The 14,442-nt window shown below is 38.1% G+C and overlaps 1 protein-coding gene across 2 annotated transcripts; it reads left to right on the top strand.

Moving 5' to 3' along the window:
• The first annotated feature begins 1,071 nt into the window (after positions 1-1,071).
• LOC132068842 (uncharacterized) lies at positions 1,072-14,442 on the top strand. Of its 2 annotated transcripts, none has more exons than XM_059462588.1 (4): positions 1,072-1,225; positions 1,331-1,407; positions 1,498-1,588; positions 14,128-14,442. In XM_059462588.1, exons 1-4 carry the CDS (start codon positions 1,203-1,205, stop codon positions 14,231-14,233), a joined length of 297 nt encoding a protein of 98 aa, XP_059318571.1. In that variant the 5' UTR covers positions 1,072-1,202; the 3' UTR covers positions 14,234-14,442. The 2 variants fall into 2 exon arrangements, with proteins under 2 accessions (XP_059318571.1, XP_059318573.1); XM_059462590.1 differs by having other exon boundaries at positions 1,073-1,225; positions 14,133-14,442.

Raw genomic sequence — 14,442 nt, 5'->3', positions numbered from 1 at the left:
ATACAGCCACTTCAGATATACATTTATACAGATACATTCAGATTTACAGATTGACTCTCATGTAATAGATTCCTTTCATGATTCTTGCGTATATGCTATTTTCATGCCTTACATACTCAGTACATTATTCGTGCCGACTCCCCATTGCTGGGGACGTTTCATGCCCGTGTGTCTGTATACGGGTTGGTGATCCATCTATTAGGATGTCAGCTCAGCGGATGAAGTTGGTGCACTCCATTTGTTCTGGAGATGCCAGGAGTCAACATGGTCTTATGTATATATAGATATGTACGCACATATGTATGGGTATGGCGGGGCCTTGCCTCAGCCACGTTGTGTTATGTTTTTCAGTAGAGGCTTGTAGACAATTATGTGCAGTCAGATGATGTCCAGACTTGAGATTTCATAGGTCATCACAGTTGGTTATGCTAGCCTTACCGACTCATACATCTTTGATGTTCAGTATTTTCACAGATGAGTCTTTCAGAATAGTTGATACATGCATGTTTCTTATGAGTTTATTGAGAGTCATATGACGGCCCTATCGGTCCACTATGTTGTTATCACACATGTATGTCAGATGGTACTTGACTAGTATGGTCAGGTGCCCGTCGTGGCCCTTCAATTTGGGTCGTGACAACCAGAACCCTTACCTCGAACTCTGGTACTTAAAAGGATTTTTCTCTTGTTGAATAAACCCTTTTTACTCTGTTTTCCTAACTTCCCTTAATAAATTAGGTAGCGACTCTAAAATACTAAAATCAAATTAGAAAGACCAACAACCTCGTAGTAGCTTTTGTGCACCCTCCTAAAAGTGAAAAGTAACATCCATTACATAATGTTTAAATAATACTGAATACAGTGTATAGCTAATACCTCTATTAGTTATATATAGGTTGACAACACTACCAAATAAGAGATTAAATGATACCCAAGCTAATACCAATAATATTTTTCTAATACCTCCAAGCCAAAACGACCCCTAATAGCATACTTGTGCTAAAGGACACATCTGGTCAATTTCAAATAGTTGAAGGACATAGTTGGACTTTCTTCGTAATAAAATAAAATAAAACAAAGCATGAACATTATCAGAGCGGTCTTAAGATTTTGACATAACCAAAAGGTGAATTAAGGAAACAGTGGGCTGGTGGTCTCCTTATTTGCCCCTTCCTCCCATTACTCCAATTTTGCTGTCCTCAATGGCTTCTTCGCCCTCTGATTCGTAAGTTACTTTCACGTCTTATATTGGTTTTAAATGTAATTTGATAAATAGGGATCGTTTCTATAAACTTTGTTGAAATTGAGTGTTGTTGTTTGTTTGCTTCAGGCAAGTAATAAGGAGGAGAAAAGGACCCGCATTTGAGTATTTGCTTCCCCTTATTTATGCACCTGTCCTCCCCCTCAGTAAGTTATTTGATCTATCCAAACCATTCTTTTCTACATTATCTCTTATTTGTTTGTAATTTCTCTTCTTTTTTTATTGTATGTTTTCAGTTAGGATAGCGCTGAGGCACAAGCCAGTTGTTAGGGATCGTTTGTTCTATGGTGTCTTGGCTGGTGCTTTTGCCCATGGCACTTATTTAGTGTATCCTTTTTTATTTTAATTTATTGCTCATTCTCTCTCCTCCCCCCAGGGCTTCTTTACTTTCATCAATCCTTTTCTGATCTTTTTTGTCATGCTTTTTCTTGAGCCGGGGGTATTTCGGGAATAGCCTCTCTACCTCCAAGGTAGGAGTAAGGTCAGCGTACACTCTATCCTCCCCAGACCCACTTTGTGGGATTACACTGGTATGTTGTTGTTGTTTTAATGCAAGCCTACAGTACAGAGAATGAGTTCGAAGACATTAGAATAGTCATACGAGGGGTTTTTAGATGCTTTATTCTTGGATATACATATGTGAAAGGTTCTATTTGGTATTATAGAGTTTTTCCTTCATCTAATCATTTTATGGTGTTTGGTCTGCTGGAAGGTTTTTCTCACCACAAGTATTTGCTTCAAACTTCTATTAGGATTATAGACTTTCCCATATTACTCTCTCTACTAAATTTGCTTGCATTAACATGTAAATATCAATACCACCAACCTAACCTAAAAGTAAATGGTTTAAAACCTATTATCCTATGAAATGTTTTTACACCATACTTGAAGCTATAATCCTAAATTCTCTTAGGGAAAATGTTAGTAAGAAAGAAAATATTTATTTCCGACAGAATTTCCTCCTGAATTGTGGATTATTATATGAGATCTTTTGCTAACTTAGTCCTTCCTAGGACTTAACATCAAAAGGTTCTTTAATTTTTCTAGAACTTGTAGTAAGTGGACAAAGCGCCCAGTAGTTTTAGACTATGTTACTCGGACTCTTCATTTTCGGTGCCGCACCCGTGTCGACACGACATGGGTGTGGATGTGGGATCCGTACCCGATCTGGTCAACCGATTTTGGATACTTTGACCAAAATCGACGGAGAAATTGGGGACAGATTCAATGATTTCTTTAATCAAAACAAAAGCTGAGGTGAAATTGAAGAAAATGGATACCTTGTATATAGATCTATGTCACTCCTTTTCCTTTTATCTCCTTCCTGGATTCTCCCCTTGATCAATATTTTTTCCTCAAGTTTTCCACATAATATCTCATAATTTAGGTTTTATAACTCTATTTTTAGATATTTGAATTTGTTTTAGCCGAATCCCCGCACCCGTATCCATAACTGGATCCGTATCCCCGAATCTTAAAATTTAGATCATGAAGGATCCGACCTCTAGATCCTCACTCGTATCGGACACCCGCACCCGAGTCCGAGCAGCTTAGGTTTCAGAAGGTCTATTTTTGGTTTCACTTTGATTTTAGTAGGTTGTTGGTTTTTTAAAAGATGTTGCAGCAAAAAGGTAGAAAATATTGAGTGAAAATGTCTCTCAATATTTTTATTAAGCATAGGAGGGCTTTAAATAGCCAACTTAACAACAGAAGATCTGCATAAAATCTGCAGAGTAATTTCAAAAGCCTAAAAATAGACAACCTAATCTTTGTTTAAAATTTAAATTCAAATAAAGTAGACTCATCCTACAACTAATCTGCTTATTATTCTAGTAAATCAGCAGTAACAGAAGGAATTTTCAACATAGGTCTAAATGGATCCTATTGAGACAAAAATTGATATCTATGTGGCAGTTTTGGAGGTAAAAAAACACGTTAGGATGTTGATAATATGCTTTGGGAAGAGGATAGTTGGACAGAGTAATGGCGGAAAATATGGGATGAGAGCAAGGACCTGTATTTCTGTTTTGGTAGTTATTATTACAATAAGAGGAGGTGACGGAGGATAAATAACTAAGAGCAGTGGCAGGCGTGTATCACTATTTCCTGTCATAAAGTTGATTTTCAACTTCGGTTTTAAGATAGAGAGTGGCTGGGTTAAGTTATTGAAAAAGAACTTCCGGTAAAAATGAAAAAGCATGCTTGGCGCTTCCTTTTGTATTTCTGTTTACTGACATATTACGGAAATCCTTCTTGTTCTAAAAACCTGTTAATACATTGGTAGAATTGTTGATAGTGAGTTCCTTCTTCGAACTCAACGACTGCCAGATTAATCCAACATATGTTGCCTATTTGGTTGGTTTTGACCACCAATTGGAAGTGTTATCAGATGTTGTGTGAGAAACCATTCAAAGACTTTGTAGCTCGTTTGATTAAATTTAACAGGTAAAAAGGAGAGTTATAAGGAGGACATGATTTTGCATTATTTTAAGAATTCATAAGGAATTGCTTGCCTTATGCTAAAATAGCCTGAGATTGTGCATAAAAACCTCAACAGTTAGGTCTAGGGCATTATTTCCTTATTTTTGTTACAATTCGAATGCCGGAAACGATGGCTGTGTCTAGTATGACGAAATTCATTTTCCAGCAAATTGTTTTTTATGAGGAAGTCATTTTCTGATGTATGGTCGGGCGGAAGTCATATTTCGAGGAAAACATTTTCCATGGGGGTGGTGGGTGGCTCACCTATAGGCGAAAGTCATTTTCCTTACAACTGTCTTAAGTTCATATACTTACACCAATTAACACTTAGACATTATAATTGATCTCTAAGGAAAGAAACAACAAGACTTTTTGAGAACAGAAAAGAGTTTCATCAATATTCTCTTTGAACAGGATAAAAGAAAAAAATGCTCCCAGGCACATTTACCAAGGATTTTCTCTCTCCTACTTTTTAGGATTGCAGAAGTTCACTTTTCTGGCAAGGAATACTGGAATTAGACCTTTTCTTTCAAGCCAACAATAGTCACCCACTGTGATTATTGCCAAAATCCCCTATTTTTTTAATCATCTTTTTCAGTTCTGATTTGAAAGTAGCATGGAGGAGAACAGAATTCATTTCAATGCTGGTTTCAAGTCATTTGACATCACTAGGTGTATATCAGGCAATACCATCTGGTTCGACTGGGTGGAAAGAAGCAGGAACAGGTTGAGAAGGATAACTTTGAGCAAGAAGATCATAGAGTGGGTATGCTTCACCTTCAAGGACGCTTCAAATGACCAAAAAATGTTGGTGAGGAGATGGAGGACAAAAGGTCAGGTGGCTGACTTCTTTGGTACTAGGAAGTACAAAGAACATGGCAGATACATGAGCATTTTGTCCCTCAAAGGTGCAGCAAGATCAGTTATTAGTGTACCTGAACTAGCCATCAATGCAGGCTGGAGAGATATAGCTTATAAGATTGAAAGATTCATTAATTTCTCTCCTCAACCAACAGTCAGGCATCCCCCCAAACTGACTAACAAAGATTTTCCGTACGCAAAGGTTGTTGAAGACAGTAAATGGCAACCCCAATCAACAACAAAGGATAGCATAGTTAATGAAGAGGGTTTATTGGGAAGATGCATAACTGGTTTCTTTGGGGAAAAGGAACCCCCCACCCTTTCAGATATTAGAAGGTGGGCATCTTCCACATGGAAGAAAGCTTTCGGGGTTAATATCTACCAGATGGCTGGACATTTGTTCCTTTTCGAGTTCCCAAATAGGAACATGGCCGAGCAGATTTTACAAGGGGAATGGGTTTGGAAAAATTTCAAGATCAAGCTAGAGTGGTGGAACCCTTTTGTTGGCTGTATACCAGTCCAGCAGAAGAAAATTTCGACTTGGATCAGAGCAGTAGGGCTGCCACTCCATTTATGGTCACACGACACATTCAAAGAAATCGGCGACAAGTGTGGAGGGTGGAAGAAGACAGAAGAAGAAACTGAATTGAAAAACCACCTAAAATGGGCTTGAATTGAAGTCGTAGGCGAGGCTCGATGCATACCCAGTGAGGTTACTGTCTCTAGGGGGAGATACAATTTCATAATCTCGATCTGGGTTGAGAGAAATACAATATTTGAGAAGATTCTGGCCAAAGAACCGGCTAGGGTTCAGGAAGCTGCTGTAGAGATCTTTGATCAAAGAAGAGTACAAGAGCAGGTTAATATCCAGAGGTCCAAAGCCTCGTACGAGGTTATTAACCAAGTCTGCTCTATGACAGCTGTTGACTGGAGAACCTGCAGTCACGTGGGTGTTGCAGAATTTTTAAACAATGCTGAAGAAGCACGTGAGAGGCAGGTGACCTATTCAGAAAACATTAATAAGCAGTTGGGTCAGTCCAGCAACTTCAGTGGGCCAGATTCGGCCCAAGCCATCTTTAATTACTTAAATTCCCAGCCCAATCTGAAAATAACAAGAGGCATTATTTTTGAGGAATTAGCTGCACATAGAACATCCTCTTCAGAAAACCCACAAGGCTTATTACTTACGGCTGAAACAGAGGAGTACATGCATGCAAAGACTCCTAATTTTTTAGGGGTTTCGGAAAGAGAGAAGGAAGCAGACATACAATTGACAAGGGCAGAGGGGGAAAATATGGTGGAAGAGGAGGAGGGGGTTCTTGATTTCCACAAAGAACAGCAGTTGGAAAATCTCGATTCAAGCATTAATGGGGAGTTATGGGATGTGGAAGAGGCCGTACCTATTCTAACATAGCAGGAAATTCTTGCTATTGACAAGGAGAGAGTTACGACTGTTTGGGTTCGCCAACATATTATCAAGCTAGGTGGTCCGTATAAGAGTAGCTGCTTTGTTTTTAAGGGTCTTTGATAAATGAGGTTACAGGCAATCTAGTCTATCAGTGGGTACTTTTCTTTGATTGCTTCTGGTTCATACTCCTGAATTCCCCTTTTCTCTACTTTTTTTTCGTCCAGCTGCAGCAGCTGTTGATTGATAGGCGACCTTATCTCTATTCAGAAGGAGGAGTGGTCATCGAATAAGGTTTCCTTTCCTGTACTTTTTTGAATTTCCCTATTTGATCTAGTAAGGGGAAAGGCAGACCGCTCACAGGAGTTAAAAGAATTTAATTGATTTTGATGTTAAATTCAAAAGTCATAGGACCAGGAACAAGGGGAAAGGGAAAACATAGTCTAAGTAATGAAGCTCAATCTTGTGTCATGGAATGTAAGGGGATAAAACGATGTGGGGAAAAGAAGGATGGTAAAGAGCCTTGTAGATCATTGGAGAGCAGACATTCTTTGTTTTTAGGAAACCAAGCTAGAGGGGAACATTCAAGATTTAGAGAAACAAATTTTGTGTGGGGGGGGGGGGGGGGGGGGGAAGATGGGTAAGATATGCTTGCCTAGAAGCAAGTGGTACTAGAGGGGGAATTATTATGCTATGGGATGGTGGAGTTTGGAAGGGGGAGGTTCTACAAACGGGTGTTTACACTTTAACTTGCAAGTTTGAGGCTATGCTTCAGAATTTTAATTGCCATATATCTGGGGTCTATGCTCCAAATTGTAAGGTGGAAAGAAGAGGTGTATGGGATGAATTGGGGGCTGTTAGAGGGCTTACGGAGGGGCCTTGGGCAGTTTGTGGTGATTTTAATGTTTGTAGGTTTCTTTCTAAAAAGAGGAATTGTCAGAGGAGATCTTCAGCCATGGTAGAATTTTCAGATCTCATAGAAGACTTGAAGCTTATTGATTTACACCTGGAAGGGGGTACTTACACCTGGTTCAGAGGTGATACTCACACCACAGCCTCTAGAATAGACAGGATCTTATTCTCATCTGATTGGAATGATCATTTCAGTAAGATGAAGCAAGCAACTCTTCAAAGGCTGACCTCTGACCATGTTCCTATTGCTCTCTTTTGTGGAGCTTGGGAACACAAAAAATCATATTTCAAGTTCGAAAATTGGTGGCTAAATACTGAAGGTTTTGTTGATAGAATCAGTGCTTGGTGGAATTCTTTTGTGTTCTATGGGAGGCCGGATTATTACATTTTAGCGTGCAAACTGAAAGCTCTAAAAGGCAAGCTAAAAGAATGGAGCAGAAATGAACAAGGGAACCTGAACATTCAAAGGTCTAAATTGCTAAGTCAAATGGCAAGTTTGGACTCATTACTGGATAGCAGAGCATTGACAGAAGAGGAATCAATCAGGAAGGCAGGAATAGTTATGGAGTATGAGGAACTTCTCAAAAATGAGGAAATTGCATGGAGACAAAGATCCAGGACCCTATGGTTGAAAGAAGGGGACAACAATACAAAGTTCTTTCACAATTCAGCCAATGCTCATAAGAGAAACAATTTTATTGACCATCTGGAAGTGCAAAGGGAAACCATTGTGGAGCCTGAAAGAGTTAAGGAGGAGATCATACTATATTACAAGAAGCTCTACACTGAGACAGAGAACTGGAGGCCTGCTGGGAATCTGATTAACTGTCCCTCAATAACAGAATCAGAAAAGAACAATTTACAAGCCAGATTTGAGGAACAAGAAGTGTATAATTGCTTGAAAAAGTGTGCTGCTGATAAAGCTCCTGGCCCTGATGGATACACCATGGGATTCTTTATCAAATGTTGGGAAATCCTGAAACAAGACATCATGGAGGCTTTTCACAATTTCCATGACCAAGACATGTTTGAGAAAAGCTTCAATGCTACTTATATTGCATTAATTCCCAAGAAGACAGGGGCAAAGGAACTGAAAGATTTCAGACCTATAAGCTTGATAGGTAGTTTCTATAAGCTTTTGTCTAAGGTACTCACTGAGAGGTTAAAAGGGGTGGTGGATAAGCTTATAGATTCTCAACAGATGGCTTTCATCAGAGGAAGACAAATCATGGATGCTGTATTGATTGCTAATGAAGCAGTAGATTCAAGAATATCACAAAATAAGCCTGGCATTTTTGTGTAAGTTGGATATTGAGAAAGCCTATGATCATGTTAACTGGGAGTTTCTACTTAGAATCCTTAGGCAAATGGGTTTTGGGGAGAAATGGATCAAATGGATCAGGTTCTGTATATCTACTGTGAAATTCTCTGTCCTAGTTAATGGAGCCCCTGAAGGCTTCTTTGATGCTCAAAGAGGAATTAGACAAGGGGATCCCCTATCCCCGTTTCTATTCATTCTAGCTATGGAGGGTTTAAACAACATGATCAAGACGGCAAAAGTAAATGGATGGATCACAGGTTTTGAGGTTTCCACAAACAATGAGAGGAGTTTGGAGGTGACTCATCTCCAATATGCGGATGACACTCTGATTTTTTGTGATGCAAATGAGGAACAGCTAAAATATCTGAGAGTAATTCTGGTACTCTTCGAAGGCATCTCAGGGCTTCACATCAACTGGGGGAAAAGCCATATATATCCCATCAATTCAGTCCCTAATATAGAGCTTCTGGCCACAATCTTGGGAGGTGAAGTAGGTTCTTTACCCACTGTCTATCTTGGGATGCCACTGGGTGCTAAATCAAGGTCAAAGAACATTTGGGATGCAGTTCTGGAAAAGTGTGAGAAGAAGTTGTCTAGATGGAAAGCACAATATTTGTCTTTGGGAGGCAGGCTCACTCTGATCAATGCAGTTCTTGATGCTCTTCCAACATATATGTTATCCTTATTTCCTATCCCCTCAAGTGTAGTCCAAAGACTGGACAAGCTCAGAAGGTCCTTCTGGCAAGGAAACAAGGAAAAGAAAAGTTATCATTTGGTTAAGTGGAAAGTTTTGTTCAGTAGTAAAAAACAAGGTGGTCTTGGTATCAAAAATTTGAAGAATCAAAGTAAGGCTTTAAAATTGAAGTGGCTGTGGAGGTGTGCTCAAGACTCACAATCTTTATGGGGAAAAGTGATCAAATTGAAGTATGGGGAGCTCGATTTTTTGGGCTACTAAGGAGGTAAATAAACCATTTGGTGTAACTGTCTGGAGATCGATCAGAGCATGGTGGCCTTTTTTAAAGAGCCACTCTGTTATCAGAGTATATAATGGCAACAAAACGATTTTCTGGAAGGATAGGTGGTTGGGAAACAGAAGTTTGGAGGAGCTATTTCCTGATATGTTTGCTCTGGCACAACATCAGAACAAAACAGTGGCTAAAATGTGGTCACCTCAAGGCTGGGAGTTGATCTTAAGAAGAATGTTGAATGACTGGGAAATACCTAGACTAGTTGAGCTTTATAAACATTTGGAGTCTTTCCAAAGGCTGAAGGATGGGGTGGACTGTTTGTGGTGGACTGGGCATAACAAGGGGCACTACAAAGTGAGTTCAGGCTATAAGATCATGAACATGACTGAGCCACAAAACTCTAACTGGCCATGGAGACAAATCTGGAAAGTTAAGATACCTCTTAAGGTTGCATGCTTTACATGGTTGCTAGCCAAAGAAGCTGTTTTGACACATGAAAACCTGAGAAAGAGAAGGATTATATTAGTTTCAAATAGTTGCTTATGTGGGGAAGCAGCCGAGACAGTAGGGCATCTGTTTTTACATTGCAGAATTACTGATCAGCTATGGAAGATTTTTATCAATCTCAGAGGCATATCTTGGACAATGCCTAGCAAGATTGTTGACACTCTTTCTAGCTGGGAGGAGGCTGGGATTGGGGCCAGGAATAGAAGCTACTGGAGGATCATTCCAGCTTGCATATGGTGGACAAGCTGGAAAGAAAGGAACTCCAGATGTTTTGAGGATAGAAGTAGCACTCTACAGAAGATCAAGCAAGACTGTATGTTGCTATTTTGTTTTTGGTGTGCAAAGAATCCCTCTGTAGATGCAGAATCAATCTTAGAAGTTCTTGACTCATGTTAGGATTTTACTTTCTTAGCTTCTTAGTTTTCTTTTTTCTTTTGTAAAGGGGTTTTCAGTACTACCTAAGTACTGGTCTATAATACAAAGTTGTTACCTGTTCAAAAGAAAAAAAAATTATAATTGATCTCTATTACTCAAAAAAAATTCAAAATACTTTCCGATTTGCTAATATTATTATTAATTTGTAATATATATTTTTCGGTCACCAACGCACTAACCAAACACCACAAAACATTTTCCAAGAGAATATTTCTGTGGAAATTTTTTTTCGGAAAATATTTTCTACAGAAAATGACGTCATTCCAAACACACTCAATACCTTTATTCTTTGTTTCAAAAATGGATAGGCATTTTATAGGTAATGGCTATGTTGCTCGGACTCTTTACTTTCGGTGCCGCACCCGTGTCAACACGACATGGGTATGGGTGTGGGATCCGTACCCTATCTGGTCAACCAATTTTGGGTACTTTGACCAAAATCGAGGGAGATTCCGGACAAATTCAATGATTTATGTAATCAAAACAAAAGCTATGGTGAAATTGAAGAAAATGGAATAACTTGTATATAGAAATTTCTATGTCACTCCTTTTCCTTTTATCTCCTTCTAAGATTCTCCTCTTGATAAATATTTTCTCCTCAAGTTTTCCACATAATATCTCATAATTTAAGTTTTATAACTCTAATTTTAGAATTTTGAATTATTTTTTGCTGAATCCCCGCACCTGTATCCGCACTTGGATCCGTACCCACGAATCTTAAAATTTAGATCATGACGAATCGGACCTCTAGATCCGACACCCGCACCCGAGTCCGAGCAACATAGGGTAATGGTTAAGTCCATTGCTTACATCTCGTATATATGACATCAAAAGTAGGTGTGCTCGTCACTTCGTTATTCACGTTAAGTTATAAATTCATAAAATGGCATTTCAAAAGTAAGAAGTAGAAAAAGAAATGTAGAACTTTTCAGACATATGTTACTCTGTGCTGGTCAGGTTCGTAACAGTAACCTGTTCCTAATCTGAATATTTTTGGGATCTTTTGTCATTTTGTCTGAAACCATCCAAGATTTCTTAAATTAACTAATTCAGTGTGTAGTAAGGCTTTTGCATATTCCAAGGATTTTTCTTACCTCAAAAAGTGACATAATTTCTTTCTTTGCCTCCTACCATTTTGCTTTTAAATCTTTTTCTTTTATAATGCTTTCTCCCTTTGTTACTCCCATCTTTGCATCTGATGAAGCACTAGAATTGCTGTTAAGAACGAAACAATGGTCGTTCTAATGTTTACAAATGTGATGATATGAGCAAAAGAAGACTAGTGCTTACTTTTTTTTTTAAAGGTAACAATCTTGTATAAATAGCAAAAGGCAGCACTTGGGTAGTGCTGAAAAGGGTAATTACAAGCTCATATAAGAACCAAAAGGAAACTGTCCAGAACTATAAAGCTACAAGATTACAATTTGCCTATTAGATCTATCAAATCCCCTGCATCCCCCAAAAGATTGTGTTTACACCAAAAGTAGAAAAGACTAAGGCACCTCATCCTAATTTGAAGACTAGTGGTTACCTCTCAGTCTCTTGTCAGATTACTGCATGGTGCTTAAATTCCCGTCCAGCTTCACTCCAGTTTTCCTGTATAGCCTGCTAATCAATGTAATTAGATGTTGGATTGAATGATATCTAAATAAAAGATGGAATCGTTATTAAGATTGAATCTATTCCTCGTATTGAGTTTCTCCTCATGGTGACTGAATTTTTTCGGTGTATTCTGATCCAAGATAGTCAACTGATGAGAGCTTTCTGGTTTGATGATTGGGATGGTGAAACAAGATCCCGAAAAAAAAAAAAAAAGATCCCGAAGATATCACACGCCCTGTCCTCTTCTCTTGTGTCATAGTGTAGTGAGGTTTTGCCTCACAGAAAGTGGGAATTTGGGAACAATGGATTTTAGTGAAAGAATCCGATTGTAGGTTCTTTTTAATTTAAATATATAGAAAGGTACAAATATCTTGGTCTTTTGATTAGAATACAAGATACTAGGTCTTATTTTGCAGCGCAGAAGCGGAAAAGGGGAAAACATTTTCTTTCTGTTTGTGTTCCTCTAATAGAATTATGGGTACTTGCTTTTTGCATATAGGAATTGAAGAAAAAAAGAATGAGATATTCCTCTGCAAAATAAAGAGAGGCTGTATACCTCATTCACAAATTATTTTTGATCCGGTAGAAAAGAAAATCTTATTTGGTACACCAAATCCATCTCGTTTAGCCATACATCTGTGATCTGACTAAGATGTTTATTTTTAATTTCATATTGTCCATCAATTGCAAGGATGCCGAGCACAAAGAGTTCAAGACACCTAAAATTTTTCAAGACACCTAAAATTTTCTTTTGGCAAGTCTGAATACTGATACTAATACTATTACAGTGGCTATTTCAAAGCAATTTTCTTTGTTTAGTATATAAATATGATGGTTGAGCAGCAATTTAAATTTGTTTAGCCCTGATAGTTGAGGAGGGATGCATGCTTCTGACTGTAAAATTTGTCATTGACCATTATGTCGTCAGTTTAATCCGGAAAATGCTATAAATTTGCACATTTTAAAGCTCTAGTTAATCCAGTCTGAGAAGCAGAAAAAGTGAACAAGGGTTGAGGATAATGATGTTCCCAGAATTCATTTCTCTCTTTTTTTAGCATAACAAAGTTGTATCAGAGGAAGTAGAACTTTTGGTCCTTGCTTTTATTGATACATATCTTAGAGATGTTGGTACATTATTTTCTTATATTAGACATTTGGCTATTCAAATCCTATAATTCTTGTAATAAGTTTTTCCCTGTACATATCATTACAAATTCTAGATCATGCAAAATATAATCAAATGCTTTCATGCGGAGTTCAGACAGTTTTATGTTGCCAATTAAGTTTTAGTTGTAGTATGAAGATTACGTGCTCTAACTGTCAACCATCTCATTGCTTTCATAAGCTTCTTGAATTCCCGTGGTGAAAGCTGAAAGGTACTCATGTTCAGGACATCTTTTAAACTTTAAAAAGTAAGCACCAGGAGCTCCCAGTACTTTATAGCTTTGTCGCGGACCTTTGCTTTCTTTTATGAACTCCACTGGTCATCCATGGATGTTTAGACTCAGAGCTGTTGACGGTATGTAGCTGTTGCACTGAGAACTAAGCTGTAAAGACTCCGCTATAAAGATAGTATGGCGATCTTCTTGTTTCGCAAAGTTTCAAGAGATTTAATTTCGCCTGCAGATTGAGCTTTATGCATAAGTTTGCTATGTGAAACAATAGCTGATTGAGATTTATTCGGTTGTTATTAGGTATTCTTTTGTCAACTCTGACCGTGGATAATGAGAGCCCCAACTTTTATGCTTAGAATGTAGAGTTTTGAGAAAGCAGGTCCTTCATTTGATTATCATGTTTGTGTGCTTCCTGACTGCAGCAACAATAACCAAATGGTTATTCTTTGTTTGTCTAACATTGTAGTCTCAAATAGATAGAACCTACAGGTAATAGCAATAGTATGAAGAATTCTAACATTAAGGTATATGCATAGAAACATGTTATACATTTCTTAGTCACCCTTGCACCGGGTGGGAGCTAGTAAGAGGAAGGGCATTCAATTGAATCCCTTTTGTCGGAAAATTATATTGTGCACATAGGTTACTGTAGTTTTACTTTTGGTTGCTAAATTGAGTTTTGTTAATATGAAAATAAAACATTGGTTGGAAGTACTTAGATCTTTTCTTGCTACCTACGCTAATTTGACACTTTATTGAGCTTATCAATGGGGATTATAATGAGATACTTGTGTGTTGAACTGCATCTTGTGTTATACGGTCTGTTATTAGACAATGCAATAGTAGTATCAAGTGCTCAGCTCTCTCTCTTTCAATTTTGGGTGAAGTATGTTGCATAGACTTCTCTAGTGCAATCCACTATATGCCATATATCTATCTTCTTTGTTCTGGGGCCATTGTTTGTTTTCCTTAATAGACAGTTCAGTACAGATCTATATGATGCTGAGAGCAAGTGATATGGCAAATCTTACCTGGAGATATCTTCTTCGTTGTCGTGTTCTTCTACATCAATCTTTCCTCTGCTGAAAGGAGATGCAATTTGATATTCTGATGACATTTCTTAGACTGCACTATATGTGCACGAGACCATGCTTGTATCCTCTGTTGAGGGGTAGAATAAATTCACATTGAAACATTTGCTGTTTTGAATCATTACTTAGTTTGAGAATTTTTGCTGAAACATATGTAGCTGTCGTAACTAAGGAAACCCATAGTATGGTATTGCTCTAGGTTTA

Source organism: Lycium ferocissimum, chromosome 8 (assembly GCF_029784015.1).
Source record: "Lycium ferocissimum isolate CSIRO_LF1 chromosome 8, AGI_CSIRO_Lferr_CH_V1, whole genome shotgun sequence".
NCBI classification, from domain to species: Eukaryota; Viridiplantae; Streptophyta; class Magnoliopsida; order Solanales; family Solanaceae; genus Lycium; species Lycium ferocissimum.
Note: the sequence above shows the minus strand (reverse complement) of the source record. Positions and strands in the feature narration are given on the sequence as shown.